At 38.2% G+C, this 20,778-nt stretch overlaps 1 protein-coding gene and 1 long non-coding RNA gene across 10 annotated transcripts in view; one reads left to right on the forward strand and one right to left on the reverse strand.

The window, feature by feature from the left end:
- Positions 1–5,220, forward strand: part of LOC147370470 (uncharacterized) — a 61,893-nt gene extending 56,673 nt beyond the window's left edge. Inside the window, exons 2-3 of the long non-coding RNA XR_015165303.1 lie at positions 2,246–2,353; positions 5,083–5,220. This is a non-coding gene — a long non-coding RNA (uncharacterized LOC147370470). The remainder of the gene's footprint in view (positions 1–2,245; positions 2,354–5,082) is intronic.
- The window catches only part of MTHFD2L (methylenetetrahydrofolate dehydrogenase (NADP+ dependent) 2 like), a 152,471-nt gene continuing 131,696 nt past the window's right edge, over positions 4–20,778 (reverse strand). For 5 of the 9 annotated variants that reach the window (XM_086405402.1, XM_086405394.1, XM_086405398.1 and 2 more), the window contains one exon: positions 4–134. In XM_086405402.1, the coding sequence (XP_086261528.1) occupies positions 4–134 (131 nt within the window). Of the gene's footprint in view, positions 135–5,531; positions 6,975–20,778 lie in introns of those variants that run through there. The other 4 variants (XM_086405395.1, XM_086405403.1, XM_086405406.1 and 1 more) reach the window with 1 other exon arrangement.

Consider the following 20,778-nt stretch of genomic DNA (forward strand, 5'->3'; position numbering starts at 1 on the left):
TTCTTAGCAATCAAAAAAATATGTCCTTCTGGCAGCAGCGTAAAGCCTTGGGGCGTTCGTGCACTTGTTCAGGATACCTGTGTTATCTGGTAGTGTGATCAAGTTTTTCATTTGAAACACTGGTTTCCTGTTACCTGTGGGCATAATCATGTTTGTAAATGTACTTAAAACAACAAAAAAGAACTGAATTCAGGTAAAGCTCCCTTGGTGTGAACAGAATTGTTCTAGCTCCTAAGCTGCTAGCAATCCATGCAGGATTCCAAGAAAGGGGACTTTTAATATATCCAAACCAGGAAACATCTTAACCTGTTAATAAAAGAAATATCCCTGAAGCTGCAGTTATTTACACTACTTTTTAGGACAGATTGGGTTGCACTGTAAATCAAGATATTTTGTTATTTAGTGGCAGGAGAGAACAATTAAATGTGCATAAAAGTAAAAGTTTAATATTCTATTTTAGTTTTTGCTACTTAGTTTTAGTATTTCAAGTTTTGTAAAAATAATTATTTTTAAGAGTATAACATTTACCTTTATGTCATTTTTGCCATTTAATATTTTTCTGAGTAAATGGAATGGCTACCAAGCTCTAGGAACTACAGTTCTTAAAAATGTGCCCCAGTGATTAGGCTGGTAAAACACCAAAATACTAATAACAATAATAATATCATCTCCAATAAGATGAAATTAAAATATTTAAATTTGGTACATCTAATGAATAGAAAGTTTTAAGTTTAATATAACATTCACATTTTTTTTGCTATTCATCTACTTGAGACTTCCTTGGTGGCTCAGACGGTAAAGTGTCTGCCTACAATGAAGGAGACATGGGTTCCATCCCTGGGTCGGGAAGATCCTCTGGAGAAGGAAATGGCAACCCACTCCAGTACCCTTGCCTGAAAAATCCCACGAATGGTAGAGCCTGGTAGGCTACAGTCCATGGGGTTGCAAAGAGTCGGACACGACTGAGCGACTTCACCTTACCTATCTACTTAGGATTATTAAAGTATCATTTTTAAGGTCAAAATATGTAATTATTGCTATTACTTTTTGTGACAATCGGAGCTTCCATAAATTCTCACTTGCCCAGTTTATAATAAAATAATTTATAAATATGTTTTGCTGAGGTGTTAAAGTTTTCTACCAAGAATTTCAATTGCTCATATTTTCTGTACCTTGAAAACTTGTAGAAGTCGGGATAGGTTGTCATTTGCATCACGTCCACCCAGCAAATTCAGTTTACCAGAAAGGATCCTTTTCACTATTCAAATATAAACTTGGCTTTAGAAATCACACAAGAATGAGCTTGTTGAACTCATTATAACTTGGGCAATCGCTTACCACAAGAGTCATCCTTTTAAACTTAAAGAATATATAGGACTTGGCTTACTTTAATGTGCCTACACAGTTCATATTTCTACTTTTGTGGTTTTCTTTTTAACTGTTATTAGGACAATTTCTGGATATGATTTTTCCTAAGCAAATAGTATTTGAATTATAAGTCATATAATCACTTTCTGTGCCACTGGTGAGAATTTAAGAAGAAATAATTTACAAAGGATTAAATAAACCACAACCAATTGCAGTTTCAGGAGGAAGATGCTAGGAATAATGTTAAATACCTTTATTCCAAAGACTGGGACATAGTACAACAACATCTTTGTAGTAACTGATAACTGGTATTTAACAGTGCTTTGCATTTGCAGAAGGTTTTCACACACATCTCAAATTTGTCTTCAGTAATCCTGGCTGGCCCCAACAAATCCAATGCCTAATATATAGAGCATACTCAATCTATCTTGAGTGAAGAAAGCAATAAACAACAGGTCTTGTTTTAATACCCATATAACAAATAAAGAATGAAGACTCGAAAGAAATTAAGTGACTTGCCAGAGGACACACCCTAGAGTTGGGACTTGAATCTGTTCAGGATTCCAGGTCACGCGTCCTTTCCATTTCCCCAGCTGCGTCCTCTGGTAGGAGTCAGTATACTGACCTTAAAGGAATTCACATTATCTCCTAAAATCAAGATTTAAGTAAATTACCTTTACCATAAGAATCTAAACATTAAATGAACCGTGGCTTCTGCACATATTTGGACTGAGAGAAGTGGACCGCTGTCTCTCTAAATGTTTCTCCACTCTGGTGAACTAAGCCACATAATATTATTATAATATCAATATAAACTCATCTACCACCTGAGCCTATGAAAATAGCTCCAAGTTATCCTTTGTTTCTTTTCCTCTAGGACTCATCCTGATGGATTCCACGTACACTCTAAGTAGGAAATCTCCAATGTTCATGTCTTCAGTCCTCTCATCAGGGAGTCCCTCAGCAATTCTGAAGAATGGGGATGGTGGGTACTGTAAAGTGGCCATATGGATATTTGTATTCTTGATGCATGTTAGAATGAGAAAGAAAGTGAAGAGCTACAATGCCCATCTATCATTTTTCCCTCTGACCATTTTTACTGTCTTTTTAATTTATTCATCTCTCTCTGCTGCTACTGCTGCTGCTGCTAAGTCGCTTCAGTCGTGTCCGACTCTGTGCGACCCCAGAGATGGCAGTCCACCAGGCTCCCCCGTCCCTGGGATTCTCCAGGCAAGAACACTGGAGTGGGTTGCCATTTCCTTCTCCAATGCATGAAAGTGAAACGTGAAAGTGAAGTTGCTTAGCCGTGTCCGACTCTTAGCGACCCTACGGACTGCAGCCTACTTGGCTCCTCCGTCCATGGGATTTTCCAGGCAAGAGTACTGGAGTGGGGTGCCATCACCTTCTCTGTCATCTCTCTCTAGTCATAAGCAACTCTGAAAGTGCCTTCTCTTCCCGCCCCTCCCCCTTAAGTTTATTTTTTCCTTCCCTCTCCCACTTAACAGTTTCTTTTCCTTTCTTTTCCTCTCTTCATCTCTTTGCTCCTCTCCTCTCCTTCCATTTTTTCTTTCTTGCTTGCTCTTTGACTAAAAGTCACAATTTGTTTTTGGACATTTGCAGGAAAGGGTCACCAGCACATTGCTTATCTTTCTCTAAACTTAATCTGTAATTCTCATGAATTCAGCTGTCACCCATTCAATCATAAACTACTTTATGCCTCTAACATCCAATATTTGTAAGACAAGTAGACAAATCATACATGGACTCTGACCTCAAGGAACTAGAGTGAGTCAAGGAAAATACATACTTAACTACAGTGCTGGGTAGAGATAGATGACTGCCATGAATGTGTACATAAATGAGTATGAGAGTTCAGAGGTAGGACTTAGTCAAAGTCTCACAGCATTTCTCTTGGATGAGTTTCATTTGAAGTGAATCTTAAATAGCAAGTAGAATTTAGAAATATAATGATAAGAGAAAGGATTCTAGGTGGCAGGGAGGTGGGCAACTGAGGGGATAGAGTGATAGAAAAGAGAGTGGGTTCTGGCTCATATTACCCAACAGACCTTTCTTTGAATTTCAGTTCTACCTTTCCTACCCATTTGGCCTTGGCTGAGACTTTTTCATAACCTCATGGGTTGATTTACTCATATATCAAATGCAAAATGTCAGTAACAACAACCTCAAAAATGTAAAACATATAGCACACTCTCAGTTAAGGATAGCTATTACTATTGAATAAGATTAGAAAGATGCAGGGTGTATACAGAGGTCAAAAAGGCTAGAAATATAGTGGTTAACACACACTCAGTTCAGTTCAGTTCAGTTCAGTCGCTCAGTCATGTCCGACTCTTTGCAACCCCATGAATTGCAGCACGCCAGGCCTCCCTGTCCATCACCAACTGCTGGAGTTCACCCAAACTCATGTCCATTGAGTTGGTGATGCCATCCAGCCATCTCATCCTCTGTTGTCCCCTTCTCCTCCTGCTCCCAATCCCTCCCAGCATCAGAGTCTTTTCTAATGAGTTAACTCTTCACAAGAGGTGGCCAAAGTACTGGAGTTTCAGCTTTAGCATCATTACTGTGTCCTAAATTTTCACCACTAGCCATAAATTATTTTCAATTCCGAGTGATATTATGTTAGGACTTTGATTTATGTATTATGTCATCACTGCAAACACAACATGTCTTCAACTGAACATATTATCTCTCCTCCAAATCAGCTCCTCTTTACAATTTTCTCATGATAATCAGTGATAACATCCTCCAGGCTTCAACTTCCATGTTCTATCACTGACTAACTATAGTCCAAATTCTGATTTATCCAGGCTTTTTCTAATCCATTTCTGCTATTATTCAGCTATATTTCCACCACTCTGCAACATACATTTTTCACTTCAGTCTGACTGTTGCCCTTGATTTCATATGTATTTGCTAAGCTCATTCTCACCTCCATGTCTTCATGTTATTATTCAGTCCTCACTAGTCCTTCAGGGTCCTTTTTACAGATACTTGTAGGAGAAGGGAACTTGTACAAATCTCCTTCACAAGACAATCATATATCTATCTTTTATAGATCCCAAATAATATCCATAAATAAAGTTATGATACTGATGAACCAACTTCATTTCCTTTATGTGTTAACAAAGGCTTCCTTCTTGACCAAACTTTAGCTAGGCTCCTCTGAATCCTTTTCTTAACTAGGCATCGAATTAGACTATTGAGCTCAGTTTTAGCAAAGAAATCTGTTGTTAGTTTATAGAGAATACCCCTGCCCTGCTCCTTGTCCTCTTGCCATATCTGATTAAATTCCTCCTCTCCCACCCTTTATATTGACCTAACTTTTGGACAGGGAGGCCTGGCATGCTGCGATTCATGGGGTCGCAAAGAGTCGGACACAACTGAGCGACTGAACTGAACTGAACTTTAACAAGAATCCTGGTGAGGTAGTTTAACAAAAATCCTTCCAGCCTTGATATCTAATCAAGTTCTCTTAGTAATTTTCCATCTACTGATCCCCTCACTCTTTTCATTGCCTATAAATCCATTGATGTCTCAGCTATATGTGGAGTTGATTTCAATCTCTTCTATTGTGATAGTCTTGACCCCACTGCAATAGTCATTGTTCGTTTTGGGAATTTGGGGCACTTAAATATTAATGAGGGCCTTTCTGACATGTTTGCTTGGGATCTTTGATTTTAAACTACCATCAAGCGGCTTCCCAGGTGGCTGAGTGGTAAAGAATCCACCCGCCAATGCAGGAGACGTGGGTTCAATGCCTGGTCCAAGAAGATCTCACATGCTGCCCCACAACTACTGAACCTATCCCGGGAGCTGAAACTACTGAAGCCTGCCCGCCCCAGAACCCGTGCTCTGCAACAAGAGAAGCCACTGCAGTGAGAAGCCCCCATACCGCAACAAAGAGTAGCTCCCACTCGCCGCAACTAGAGAAAAGCCTGTGCAGCAACGAAGATCCAACACAGCCAAAAATAAATTAAAAAACTACTATCAAGGTTATCAGACCAAGATTAGTGTGGAATGGGCTACAGAACATTTTCTTTCCTTTTTGAGACATTTGTACATCTCCCCAGCGTGCTGCGAAGAAATAGATAACGAGTATATGAACAAGGAAACTTCTAGCTTAGGAAAAAAGAAGACATGTATTTCTTTCCAAACTGATTTTATTATACAGTTGAAATATTATTAATTATAAACATCTAGTCTATTTTCACACAAATGATTAAGAGTACACAAAGACATGCATTGGGTAAGAATCATTATTGGTACATTAACACACTGGGATTTGGGCATGACAACAATACAATTATGTGCCTAGGGTAGTCTCAAATAGCCTTCAACTGACAGGCACATGTATTTTATAATTTAAATTGCGTTAAAAACATGGCATCTACTGGAGAACCAAATGCCGTAAAAGAAAAGAACTGTGGGCAAAAAGCAGTAGGTTTTTAGTCATATCCTAAGGAGTAGCTGTGGCACATTGTGTCATATTTTGCTATTAGAGTTCTAGATTTGTGGAACGTATTATTCAAATGTTTGTAGGAGAACAAAGAAATTACATGTAAGCCTAACATATTCTCATTGAATTTTTACTATGTCAAGTAGTCATTCACAATTTGAAATAATCAATACCTTTCCAAGTAGCATGGCATTTTTAGGGTTCCTTGCACATTTTTCTTTCCTTGAATGGAGCATAGTTTTTCATTAGTATGCCTTGGGGAGTACATTTGGGAAGTATATGAGATCAAAATTTTATGCTTAATATTTTATCTTTCTTTTAGCAAGTAAGCTCTTTTGCTCTTTCTCAGCATACAATATGGGCTTCCCACGTAGCTCAGTCAGTAAAGTATCTGCCTTCAATGCAGGAGACCTGGGTTCAATTCCTGCATTGGGAAAGTTCCCCGGAGAAGGAAATGGCAACCCACTTCAGTATTCTTGCCTGGAGAATCCCATGGGCAGAGGAACATGATGGCAGGCTACAGTTCATGGGATCACAAGAGTCGGACACAACTTAGTCCTATCTTTCAGCATACAATATAGACTGTAAAATATATATAAAATTGAGTACGATTATGGCAAAATCTAAATTACATTTTACAAAGGAGCCTATTTGGCTGACAACGTGTTTGTTGAAGACACAATTTGTGATTTTGTGTCAAAAATATATGCATTTCTTATGAGCCCTTTATTGTTTTAACATTATGAACAAATATTATTCACAAAACAAGCAATTGTTACCAAAGTGTCATTGCAGTTGTTTTCTTTTTTCCTAAAACTCAAAATCCATTCAAAATATTCCAGTAAATATTAGCAGGAAATGCATAAGATTGTGTGAATCATCTGATCCACAATGATTCTACCCATGAAAAAATAAATACAATGTAGAAATAGCTTTGTAGTAAAATATAAAGATTTTTGCCTTTTGTCAAATAAATACGTAGCATGACTTCAGTTTGCTTTATTCCTTCACGTGATCTAGTAAATGATTTTTTTAGCTGCCAAAAGGGTGTTCTTGAGAAGCATTGCCACCGTCATGGGTCCCACGCCTCCCGGAACTGGAGTGATAAAGCTAGCCTTCTTCTTAACAGCTGATGGAGGAAACAGAAAAATTTCTTATTTTTTCTCAGAATTTCATATCTTTAAACATATGGAACTGTTAAAACTGTAAAAACTGAAGTGAATATTTTAAAACTTAAGAGTTTATCTGCACAAAAATGGAGTCAAATCCAGCAGCACCAAACCTGAAGTAGTTGGAAAGCTTTCAACAACTGGAGCGACTTACAGAGAAAAGGTGGAAACAAAGCAAGAAAACCACTTATTAGTTATAGCTTTAATGCCCAGCTTTATAGCCTAGTTGGCTGTTTGTGATAGGCTGTCCTTAGCTTTCAATTTTGTAACCTTGAGGCATTTCCAGACCTAGATTTTGATTTGCTTATGTAGACGGCTGGGGCATTAGAGCCATCTCAGTCCAAGGGTTTCTTTGTTTAATTAACAGAATACACTGAATTTTTCTACATTACATGTATAACTCTAGCATCCCCAAATAATTTTTACAATGAAGCAGACTGTAACACACATACACACACTTCTGTATATGATATTGAATGTGTATAGAAAAAACATGAGGCCAACACTGTAGCATAAAACTTCATGCAGCTCAGTTAGTGTTACATGATGAAAATCTAACCTACTGTATAGCACAGGGAACTCTGCTCAATATTATGTGGCAGCATGGATGGGACGAAGTTTGGGGAATAATAGATACATGTAAATGTATGGCTGAGTCCCTTTGCTGTACACCTGAAACTATCACAACATTGTTAGTTGACTATTCTCCAATACAAAATAAAAAGTTTAATAAAAGAAAATCTGTAACCCATGATTGACTCAGTTCAGTTCAATCACTCAGTTGTGTCTGATTCTTTGCGACCCCATGGACTGCAGCACGCCAGGCTTCCCTGTCCATCATCAACTCCCGGAGCTTGCTCAAATTCATGTCTATCAAGTTGGTGATGCCATCCAATCATTTCATCCTTTGTCATTTCCTTATCCTTTTGCCTTCAATCTTTCCCAGCATCAGGGTCTTTTCTATGAATCACTTCTTTGCATCAGGTGGCCCAAGTATTGGAGCTTCAACTTCAGCATCAGTCCTTCCAATGAATATTCAGGACTGATTTCCTTTAGGATTGACTGGTTTGATTTCCTTGCAGTCCAAGGGACTCTCAAGAGTCTTCTCCAACACCACAGTTCAAAATATCAATTCTTTGGCATTCAGGATTCTTTATGGTCCAACTCTCACTTCATGGCAAATAGGTGGGGAAACAATGGAAACAATGAGAAACTTTATTTTGGGGGGCTCCAAAATCACTGCAGATGGTGACTGCAGCCATGAAATTAAAAGACACTTGCTCCTCAGAAGGAAAGCTGTGACCAACCTAGACAGCATATTCAAAAGCAGAGACATTACTTTGCCAACAAAGGTCCGTCTAGTCAAAGCTATGGTTTTTCCAGTGGTCATGTATGGATGTGAGAGTTGGACTATAAAGAAAACTGAGCACCAAAGAATTGATGCTTTTGAACTGTAGTATTGGAGAAGGCTCTTGAGAGTCCCTTGGACTGCAAGGAGATCCAACCAGTCCATCCTAAGGGAAATCAGTCCTGAACATTCATTGGAAGGACTGATGCTGAAGCTGAACTCCAATACTTTGGCCACCTGATGAGAAGAATGGACTCATTGGAAAAGACTCTGATGCGGGAAAGATTGAAGGTGGGAGGAGAAAGGGACGACAGAGGATGAGATGGTTGGATGTTTGAGCAAGCTCTGGGAGATAGTAAAGGACAGGGAAGCCTGGTATACTGCAGTCCATGGGGTCACAAACAGTTGGACGTGACTGAGCGACTGAACTGAATTGAGCCCACATCCATACATGACTACTTTGACTAGATGGTGGACCTTTGTTAGTAAAGTAATGTCTCTGCTTTAATACGCTATCTAGGTTTGTCATAGCTTTTCTTCCAAGGAGCAAGCATCTTTTAATTTCATGGCTGCAGTCACCATCTGCAGTGATCTTGGAGGCCAAGAAAATAAAGTCTCTCACTCTTTCCAATGTTTCACAATCTATTTGCCATGGAGTGATGGGACTGGATGCCATGATCTTTGTTTTTTGAATGTTGACTTTTAAGCCAGCTTTTTCACTCTTCTCTTTCACTTTCCTCAAGAGGTTCTTTAATTCTTTGCTTTCTGCCATAAGAGTGGTGTCATCTGTATATCTGAGGTTACTGACATTTCTCCCCGCAATCTTTATTCTAGCCTGAGTTTCATTCAGTCTGGCATTTCGCATTATGTACTCTCTGCATATAAACTAAATAAACAGGGTGACTATCATACAGCCTTGATGTACTCCTTTCCCAATTTGGAACCGGTCCATTGTTCGGTATCCCGTTCAAACTGTTGCTTCTTGACCTGCATACAGATTTCTCAGGAGGCAGGTAAAGTGGCCTAGTATTCCCATCTCTTGAAGGATTTTCCAGTTTGCTGTGATCCACACAGTCAAAGGCTTTGGTGTAATCAATAAAGCAGAAGTAAATGTTTTTCTGGAATTCTCTTGCTTTTTCTATGATCCAACAGATGTTGGCAATTTGATCTCTGGTTCCTCTGCCTTTTCTAAATCCAGCTTGAACATCTGAAAGTTCTTGGTTCACGTACTGGTGAAGCCTGGCTTGAAGAATTTTGAGCAATACTTTGCTAGCATTTGAGATGAGTGCAATTGTGTGGTAGTTTGAACATTCTTTGGCACTGCCTTTCTTTGGGATTGGAATGAAAACTGATCTTTTCCAGTGATTGACTCAGTTATGTGTAATTCCAGTTAACTATTTCTAGAATACATGATATTAGTCTCTAAAGGGAAGACAGGATACAAACAGTTTAGCACCATCCGTTAAATTAAAATAGTCTTGCCAGGCTTTTCTGTCCATGGAATTCTCCAGGAAAGTACACTGTAGTGGTTAATCATTCCCTCCTCCAGGAGATCTTCCTGACTTAGGGATTGAACCCTGGTCTCCTGAATTACAGGCAGATTCTTTACTGTCTGAGCCATCAGGAAAGCCTTGTTATAACAATAGCATCATGTATATGTGGATAATACATTCCAGTGCAAGTCTAATAAAAACATTAAAGATATTCAAATTAACTGAGCAAATACACATAGTCCTGTTCTAAGGTATGAATAAAGATTTCTTCTTCAGTGAATATACTCAAAGAAAATTACAGAGAATTTTTAGCAAGTTATATTTAAGAATGTTCTCACACCCACAATATTACAGGTGAATGGCTTTATGAATTGACCTACTGGTTCAGTGTTTCACCGTGTGAATAAGAAAAATGAAGTTTTCCCAGGTAACTCTTTTAACACAAAGTTAGCATACAGAATACTTTAATGCATACTCTGACCTCATTAGTCACATACTATTTAGATATATTGCCTTTTAAAAGTTTACTCTTAGATGCTTCTACAAACATGAAATCAGTAGATGTTTTTGAAATCTTAATTAAGCATTACTTTTGTACAATTTACATTGCCTTTTTGAAATATGATTTTTAAAATTTGCATTTATCTTAAGTGTATTAGTATATTGTAAGTTTTTACTCATATGTGTGTGTGTGTGCTCAGTCATGTCTGACTCTGCGACCCCATGGACTGTAGCCTGCAAGGCGTCTCTGTGTGTTTTCCAGCCAAGAATACTGGAGTGCATTGCTATCTCCTACTCCAGGGAATCTCTCCAACCCAGGGATCTAACTCATTTCTCCTAGGTCTCCTGCATTGGCATGCAGATCCTTTACCACTAGCTCCATCTGGGCCTTTTAATCATAGGAAAATCAAAGGAATAACATTCTTTTACTTGAAGAAAAGTCCAGATAAGCTTGAAGATATCACACACCAAAAAAGCCCGCTAGTGTACATCATGATTCGTCTCATAGTATATAACAAAGAAAGGATAAGGGTATTATGATTTGGGAGATAATATTTTGTTTTTCCAAAATGTGCCTCTATACAGGAAGCATGTCCTTTCCTGGCCATAATTCAGTCCAATGTACTCTATTCTGCAGAAACACTAGGCTGTGTCAACAGTCAATTCACAAATCAATATGAATTCTCAGTCCTTCCTTCCTTTGCTCTTGTTATTCCTTCCACCTGGAATATACTGCTACCTTTTCCAAATAAACAACCCCTTTTATTTATTATCCTTTTAAAGCCAATAAAATGTTACCTGTTCATAATTTTTCTCAAAAATTCTCCCCCGTCAACATTAAATTAAAAGTGTTACCATCTATGTTTCCAGTCACTTTTTACCAAACTCTGTTATGAAATTTAGCACAGTGTGCTGTTCCTTTAATTAGACACTGGCCCCTAGAAGGCAGAAACTGTCTTTGGGGTGACTATTGTCTTTCTTAATCTTAGAACTTCTCCATGCACAGGTGAGGCATTCAGTAAGTTATGAAAACATGAAGTAAGTAGTTGTTGAAATTTAAAATCTAAAATCAGTTTGCAGAAATGTGTCTGTGTTTTTGACTGGATATAGACAGCATCAAAACAATTTAGTTCAAGTTAATTTACTGAATTCTCAAGCTACATAAGTAGCTGGAGTGTGACAAACTGCATTTTTCACTTTTGAATAAGCTAACTTGATGGTATCAACAGTGCCTTCCAGGACCTTTTCTATAGGATTAGAGAAAAATGTCTTTAAAAATTGCATCAGATCTCTAGAAGAAATGTACTGTACTGCTATTATTTATACTGATAGCATGTAAAATCATATATTTGTAAAGCACTGACTTTGAAATATTAATAGATAAAAATAGAATACTACTGCATAATGTGATACATTAAGAATCAAGATCAAAGTAAATACTCAATGGAAAACAAAATGGTTTATTTCATAGTTAAAAGATAGAAGCAGACAAAATTGGGAATCCATTCTGGGTATACAATCATTTTTTTATATAATTTGGTTTTCAACTTTGAAAAGTGAAGTGGCTTGAAATTATTTTTATATGGAAAAATAGTAATAACCATAGGCAGTATCCATTGAATACTTACTATTTGCCAAGAATTGTAGACACATCATTTTAATAATTGACATTTAATTATCATTTCAATAGCTGAAGAAAGTGGCTCACTGAACTTAAAATGACTTATCATTCTCCAATATGGTAGAGACATTATTCACAGTCAGGCTTGAATCATTTTATGGTTCCATAATTCCACCTCATCCCAATGCAACTGTATTACCATGACCTGAACAAGTGGAAAAGCTCCAAGAAAGGCTCATGTGCCCCAAATCAACTCAGTTTTCTCAAAGGGTTAAGAGGATATTAAGAAAAAAGAAACAAAAAGGAGAAAGTTCTGATATAGTAATTTACCTCCAATTTTACTGTGAGTACTCAGAGTTCATCATCTTTGAATTATGTCAGCACTTAAATTTCAGCTGGCTTAGCAGTCTGAGTTGCTTTCTCTTGGGTGAAATTCAGATCAGATAAACCACTGGTCTGCTCAGGTGTTATGACCCTCCTCTTTGAAATTATGTTTTTCACAACATGCTTACTATTGCATTCTTTTGCTAAAAAAGTGAGGCTTGAGGTGGAGGAATAGGGAATGAGAATGAGCTGTCACATGAAATAACAACTGCCTGAAATGTGTGGCTCTATGTCTGCTGTCCTGCACACTTTACTATGCAAACCAACATGTATCTGTCCTGTCCAATCACTTCATAGAATCAAGACTATGTGATGGGTAATGGATCTTCACCTGTCTTGGGTGAGGACTTCTCTGGACTTCCATGAGCATTTAGCTGTGTCAACAGAGCCTTGTAAATTATCCCTAGGCAGAATTTTATGACATCACTGTGAACACATTTGGTTTTATTCAAATACTTATTTCAGATATTTTTATCTTTGACATAACTAGTCAGGTATGAAAATAGAATTTGTACAGAGTCATGAGAGGCAGATTGTGTTGAATTTGATTTAAAAAATATAAGATCTCTATTGCTTTTGATTGGATTTTAATTAGGATCTGTGTCTGAGAAAGAACTGCTAAGTTTTGCTGCTGCTGGCTAATGTTAATGTATTCTTTTTCTATTTACATAAGGACCAGGGTATGGAAGTAAGTGATTTCTCAAGAAATATGAGGAATTATCACTGGCAAATGCCAATGGGTACAGATGCCAATGCTTAAAAGAAATTCTCTTAGTCTAATTACTTTGCATAACTATTTCAAGGCTGTCCTAAGTGACATGTTTGTGAAAAGAGTTAAGTTCAATACCGGTCTGATGCTCTGAAAAGCATTTTCCCCAATCATGTTTGAGAAAGAGTAAGTTAACAAGCATTACATCACCAGAATAACTTCTCATTGACTGGTCTTTCCCTGAGGGCAAACAGGGTTTGCACCTGTTTGCAGAAGATGATGCTATTAAAGATTAATCCTATTATGTGTGAGAAAAGGTGTTCTATATGCTCCATTGAAAAGAATTACAGAAGAATTTTAAGGCAGTAATTTCATTCATAAACTTATTTACTGTGAGGGAGTATGTTTGTGTTTTAAGGAAAATACTAAAATTCTGTACATATGGGAATCAGGAATTAGATCTTGATTGATATTGATGCTTTCATGAGAGACTTTTATGAACAGATGCCACAAAACCATGATTAGATTAAATTTCATAAAGTCAACATGATTTTAGAGTTACTGAAACTGACAATGGAGGCAAGTAAAATAATCCTCAAATCCTGTCGTTACTTGTATGGAACTTACTTTAGGGAATGAGATTTAGATGGACATGACTTGATGATTTTAAAGCAGTTTCCTAAAAATAAGAATATTTTGAGGAAAGGTGACAATCGTCATGATAATTTATTTGAATGACTTCTTTCTAAACTGTTGACTCTGCAAAATATATTCTATAATTTCCTTAATAATAATGCCTATCAGCAAAATTCAGACACTAGAGAGTGTGTGTCCAGTTGTTTAGAAATAAAAGAGCAAAGAGCTCACAAATTAAAATCAGTCATTCTGGACACAAGGTTTGCCTTTGTACATACTATTTTCTTTGACATACCATTCCTGCACTTCTCCATCCAATGAATATTTGTTCTTCCTTTTCAGATCTGGCTAAATGCTACTTCCTTTGTGGTGCTTACTAACTCCCCAGCTACATTAACTATTCATTTATTGATCCATGAATGATCCATGGCTTTCAATTTGTCATCATAGAGTAGGTTGGAATCTCCTGAGAACTGTAATCAAATTAAATATGCCTCCTCCCACCTCATGATTCCAGTATGCACCACTGAGAATCACTGCTGAAATGAGAGCTGTTTCTAATGAGGGTAGGGAATGTTATACATATACACATATGTGGAGGAGATTTAAATGTGGTTAGAATCCACTGCTTCAATGAAGGTTACTTCATGTGGTGGCCTCCGACTTTCCAGTCAACTCCCAGCCACCCCCAGTGTAACATCTGAATGCCTCATTGGTCAAAGCAAGTCACATGGTCAAGCTCAAATTTAAAGGCTTAGAATAGGAAGAATCACCAAGTCACATTGCCAAGAGGATGTGCCCATGAGGCAAGAAGACACGTATAGTCATTTTTTATAATCTACTGTAATAAGTCTCTTGGATTTCAGTCTCTACCTTATTAGCTATATAACCTGCTGCCAGATTTATTCTTTAAAACATAGATTAGATCACTTCAGCTTATAAACATTTGTTGAATTTTGACTGTCTTTAGCCACGCAGCTAGCTCAGTCGGTAGACTGCCTTTAGGATAAAATATCAATTCTTTGTCATGTCAGCTAGGATCTTTTATGATCCAGCCCTACATCCTTGTCTTGCAGTATTTCCGAACCACTGCATATTTTCTGAACTCCATTATTCACTGTTCCAACACATGCTCAAAACTCCCCAGAGATTTACGAAAATAGTTTCTTGAGAAAGACAGCCATTGTCACTACCCCTTGGAACTTATAGTCTAGTTGGGAGATTTATATTATAAATATAATTACCTACATAATAATTGAGCTAAGGCTATGATATGTTCTACAAACAAAATGCTTACTGCACTGTGACTGTGTTGGGAGGACCTAACTGAGGTTGAGTATATGAATATCTCTGCCAAGTCCAGAAATCAGAAGATGAATCAAACTTTTCCAGGTGAAATGGAGAGGTAGGGAATAAACAGTGTTCTTGGTTGGGGAACAATGTTTGTGATGAGGTAGAAATAAGATTTCCTCCAGGCAGAAAATGGCATCAATTCTTGGAAACACTGCAAGAATGTCAGTGGGGTTGACATGTAGAAGTGAAGGGAAGAGTTTCAGGAGATGATATGGAGGAGTCTAGTTCATATAGAGCCTAGCAGATAATTATACAAATTTGAGGCATTATTATTTTTATTTATTGACATACAGTTGATTTACAATGTGTTAATCACTGCTGTACAGTGATACATTTATATATGCTCTTTTTTTACGTAGTCTTTTCCATTATGGATTATCATAGGATGTTGTCGGAGAAGGCAATGGCACCCCACTCCAGTACTCTTGCCTGGAAAATCCCATGGACGGAGGAGCCTGGTAGGCTGCAGTCCATGGGGTCGCTAAGAGTTGGACACGACTGAGAGACTTCACTTTCACTTTTCACTTTCATGCATTGGAGAAGGAAATGGCAACCCACTCCAGTGTTCTTGCCTGGAGAATCCTAGGGACGGGGGAGCCTGGTGGGCTGCCGTCTATGGGGTCGCACAGAGTCGGACACGACTGAAGTGACTTACCATAGCATAGCATAGGATGTTGTATACAGCTGTCTATGCTATACAGTAGGACCTTGTTTATAACGTATTTTTAAAACTTTGAAAAAATAATGTTCTGATGCAGGATATATCAAATGGGGAAAACTGCCTATTCTGTGTATATTTTTCTAATGGGATGAGCTTATCATCTGGGCCAGAGAAGTGAGAACACCAAAGAAGCAACATAAAGGTAAACTGGCTAAGATGGGAATAAATTCTGGTTCTTGTGAGAGCACTTCAAAGAGGAACAGAAATCATACTGGGGTCAGAGAATATTTGTAAAGTGACAGAAAAGCTTCAAGATTTTATGAATGTCTGAGGGAGGAAGAAAGAAGGAAAGAATGCAGTGCAAATACCAGGAATAATAAAAGCAAAGGAACTTTGGACCTGACAACAAAGCCGATGCAATGGAGGAGCTCAAAAAAGTGCATTATGACTGAAGCACATGGTGCAAGCAGAGAAGAGACAGAGAAGAGGCTAGGAAGGTGGTCATGGGCTGCATGACCATTAAGTGAAGGGTCAGGACAGCTGTAGATACTGTGTTCAAGATGAATAAGCTTTTGAAAAAATTTCTTTTGCGAATAAACCTAGGCATTTATGTATTTAAGAATAACCAGCTTTTCAAAGTGAGAAATTGGAGAGAAAAATGTATGGTGGTTTAGTCACTAAGTCGTGTCTGACTCTTGTGATCCCATGGACGGTAGCCCACCAGGCTCCTCTGTCCATGGCATTTTCCAGGCAAGGATACTGGAGTGGATTGCCATTTCCTTCTCCAGGGGATCTTCACCCACGGATTGAACCCCAGTCTCCTGCATTGCAGGCAGACTCTGTATACTGCTAAATAATTTTCAGAAGAAAATTAAAATAAAGAAGAAATCCAAGTTTTATTTTCATAAAGTTTTAGGTTCTTGAATGCTATTCAATTATTTTTCAAGAAATCCCTTTTCAGCATGAAATATGTATCTAATCTGCTATGCTTCCTTTTCTCCAATATGTAGACATCTACTCTTTATCATGTTATTGATTTCAAATTTCTAAAGGGAAGAATTAACACAGGTTTGGCTTGACATAATTTCCATCATTTCTTACTTGAAGTCAACCATCTTTCAGTTTGAAGGTAAGAAGAACAGGCATGGCGCAGAAGTTTAAAATTTGAGGTAATGGAGGGATGATGAAAGAAACCAGGTGTTCAGATTAGGTGTGCCTTAAAACCCAGGGGTGACACATGGTCACAAGGTGTGGAAGTATTGCTAACGAAGGATACTTACAGCTACATAAGGGATTAACAGTTACCTTTTAACAATTAAGGTAAGAATAAAGAAGAAGTGTGTGATCGTTAACCTTCCGGCACCAGCAACCCATGCTTCATGACAGGGTATCTCTGGCTTGTGTGTTGTGTGTCATTATTTCCTCTGGAAACTTTACTTTCCCAGGTTTTCAGGATCTGGGTTTAATAATCCAGACTCTCATTTTAAACACTTCGTTAGGAAGACTCACTAATTTTTAAGCAGATAGGGAATTTCTATTGCTGTATGATGTATGCGCTCATTCACTCAGTTGTGTCCGACTCTTTGTGACTCTTTGCTCACCAGGCTCCCCTGTCCATGGGACTTCCCAGGTAAGACTACTGGAGAGGGTTGCCATTCCTACTCCAGGGGATCTTCCCAAATCAGGGATATCAAATCCATGTCTCTTGTGTCTCCTGCATTGGCAGGCAGATTCTTTATCACGGTGCCACCTAGGAAGCACCATAGTATGTGATATACTGACTCCAAAGTTCCCGAATAATTGAATTTACATATATACCTAAACAGAATTAATTTTGCTAATACATTTTGAAAATTGTATATTCTAGTTAAGTCAAAGAATGTATTTGTGCTTTATAAATCTATTCTTGGGTAGAAGAGAAAGAATTGATATGTTAAATTCCCACAGTACTGTTTTATTTCCATTTGTATTTTGTCCATTTCTCTCTCTTGCAAAGAAGTACTCTATGGCCCATATCAGATTTCCAGCAATGTTACAACTAACTTTTAAAACCAACTCCCTTCCCTAAAAGGAAAAGGAATGATTCTTTATTTGTGGCAACCAGCAGCAGAAGGAAAATTCCTCGTTCCCTTCATGTGAATTTCTGTCTCCTCCTATACATGCGTAATTGTCCAAATTAAATGCTTAGAGATTTTCCCTTCCTTCTAAACGCAGACCATTTAGAAGCATGACCTCCCAAACACATCCGCTGTAATGAAGGGAAGACAAGCTTCAGGAAGATGACGTAGGTAAATAACAACCAGAAAAACCTGACTTGCATGAGACTGGAGAAATAGTATGACTCAGGAGATAATATGGAAAACACTCCACTTTCTCAGATGGTTGACATAAAAAATGAGAGCATGATGAGCCAGAGAGAGAGAGTAAGGGCTCCTTGACAAGTGAATGGCTCGCCACTGGATTCTTGTGAGGCAACAGGGAATCGGGTGCCCCAGAGACAATTTACTATGCTTTCTCTTGCATTTATCTAGCTGTCTGACTCCTGGGGTTTCTACAAGTTATTATATATATATACATATATACATATATACATATACATACATATATATTAAGATATTCATTATTATGGCACCCAGTGGAATATTAATGGAATGGACAGGATTATGAGACTTTGGTCATATTTTTATAAGTTTTTTGTTACAAAGACTTCCCTCAACTATTTAACTTAAACTGGGTAAGGTGGCTAAGTCTTTTCTTTCTTCTTCTTCTTCTTTTTTTTTTTGCTTTATCTGCTTTACTCATTATGTTAAGTCAAATCTATACTCACACCAGTATTCTTGCCTGGAGAATTCCATGGACAAGGAGCCTGGTGGGCTATAGTTCATGGGATCACAAAGAGTCAAACACAGCTGACTGACTAGAGAGATGCCAAGAGAAATACAGATGTGAATATTTAAAACTACCACTCACAACTCAGGAGGCCTTAAATGGAGCCAAATAACAAATTAATTATCTGATCAAAATTTGAAATTGTTTTCAACAAACTCTGTGACCACCAGAGGAACCTCCTCTCTGACCATGAATAGTGTCAGCCATCATTGCTAGTTTCCATTTTGGTGAGCAGGAGTAAGGATCTCCGCTAGGATATTTTTAGTACTCTGTCAACATAACTAAAATATCTTCATTTCATGACTTCCTTTATAAAAACATTATCATTTATTCTTGTCATTCTCCCCAATCCTTTTTCTTCCCTCCCCAATCCTTCTTCCTTAAGCCTCTGAACATGTACAGCAGAGTGGCAAGTCTGTAAACCTAGACAGGCTGTTTGGAGTATCCTCAAAAATCACTGGCACTGTCTTGATCCCAGTAGTCTGCCATAATCAACCCGAGACACTAGGACATAAAATTTCCTTCCTATAGATATTTTTATTTTAAAAAGACCCTGAGAAACAACTTCAAAAAACAAAAACAAAAAAACTCACCCTTAAGTATAAAACAAGGACTTCAGAGGCATCAAGCACTTCTGTTTTGGTACAACCTTTTATGTTTCAATTTAACTCTTCTCCATATGTGTGTGTGCTCAGTCATGTCTTTGTGACCCCATGGACTGTAGCCCCACGAGGCTCCTCCGTCCAGGGAATATTCCAGGCAAGAATGCTGGAGTGGGTTGCCATTTCTTACTCCAGGGGATCTTCCCTACCCAGATATGGAACCCTAGTCTCTTGTGTTTCCTGCATTGGCAGGCTGATTCTTTACCACTGTTGCCACCTGGAAAGTCCAACTCTTCTCCACATCAGTAAAGAATTCAATGTAAAATATGTTCTACTAAAATGAATGTCTCTAAAGGTTGACCTGAGTTCAAAGACCTAGACTTTAAGCATCTTGCCCATGCTGTAAACAACAAAGCAGCAGCCGGCTCAATGGTCAATATCTCCCACCTCCTAATATCATCATACTGGAGGGTAGGATTTAAATATATGAATTTTAAGGAACACATATTCAGTCAATAACAATACAGTTGATCAGTCTGACTCAAAATATAAACTTTTCATAGTGTTAGCTCAAAACTCCAATTTTAGTATAAAAGAAGATCTAACACTTTTAGGATAGATGGGAGATAGATAGGGAAACAATGGAAACAGTGACAGACTTTATTTTGGGGGGCTCCAAAATCACTGAAGATGGTGACTACTGTCTACCAAAACAGAAGTGCTTGAGGTGGGATCTGTTCAGTTCAGTTCAGTCGCTCAGTCATGTCAGACTCCTTGTGACCCCATGGACTGCAGCACGCAAGGCTTCCTTGTCCATCACCAACTCCTGGAGCTTACTACAACTCATGTCCATTGAGTCAGTGAAGCCATCCAACCATCTTATCCTCTGTTGTCTCCTTCTCCTCCTGTCTTCAATCTTTCCCAACATCAGGGTCATTTCAAATGAGTCAGTTCTTCACATCAGGTGTCCAACGAGCTGGAGTTTCAGCTTCAGCATCAGTCCCTCCAATGAATATTCAGGACTGATTTCCTTTAGGATGGACTGGTTGCATCACCTTGCAGTCCAAGGGACTCTCAAGAGTCTTCTCCAACACCACAGTTCAAAAGCATCAATTCTTCGGAGCTCAGCATTCGTTATAGTCCAACTCTCACATTTGTACATGACTACTGGAAAAATCAAAGCTTTGACTAGATGGACATTTGTTGGCAAAGTAATGCTCTGCTTTTTAATATGTTGTCTAGGTTGGTCATAACTTTTCTTCCAAGGAGCAAGCGTCTTTTAATTTCATGGCTGCAGTCGCCATCTGCAGTGATTTTGAAGCCCAAAGAAATAAAGTCTGTCACTGTTTCCATTGTTTCCCCATCTATTTGCCACGAAGTGAATGGGACCAGATGCAGTATCTTAGTTTTCTGAATGTTGACTTTTAAACCAACTTTTTCACTCTCCTCTTTCACTTTCATCAAGAGGCTCATTAGTTCCTCTTCACTTTCTGCCATAAGGGTGGTGTCATCTGCATATCTGAGGTTATTGGTATTTCTCCTAGCAATCTTGGTTCCAGCTCAATGC

Source organism: Bos grunniens, chromosome 6 (genome assembly GCF_055505025.1).
Source record: "Bos grunniens cultivar Pamir isolate PY7600 chromosome 6, Bosgru_T2T1.0, whole genome shotgun sequence".
Lineage (NCBI taxonomy): Eukaryota > Metazoa > Chordata > Mammalia > Artiodactyla > Bovidae > Bos > Bos grunniens.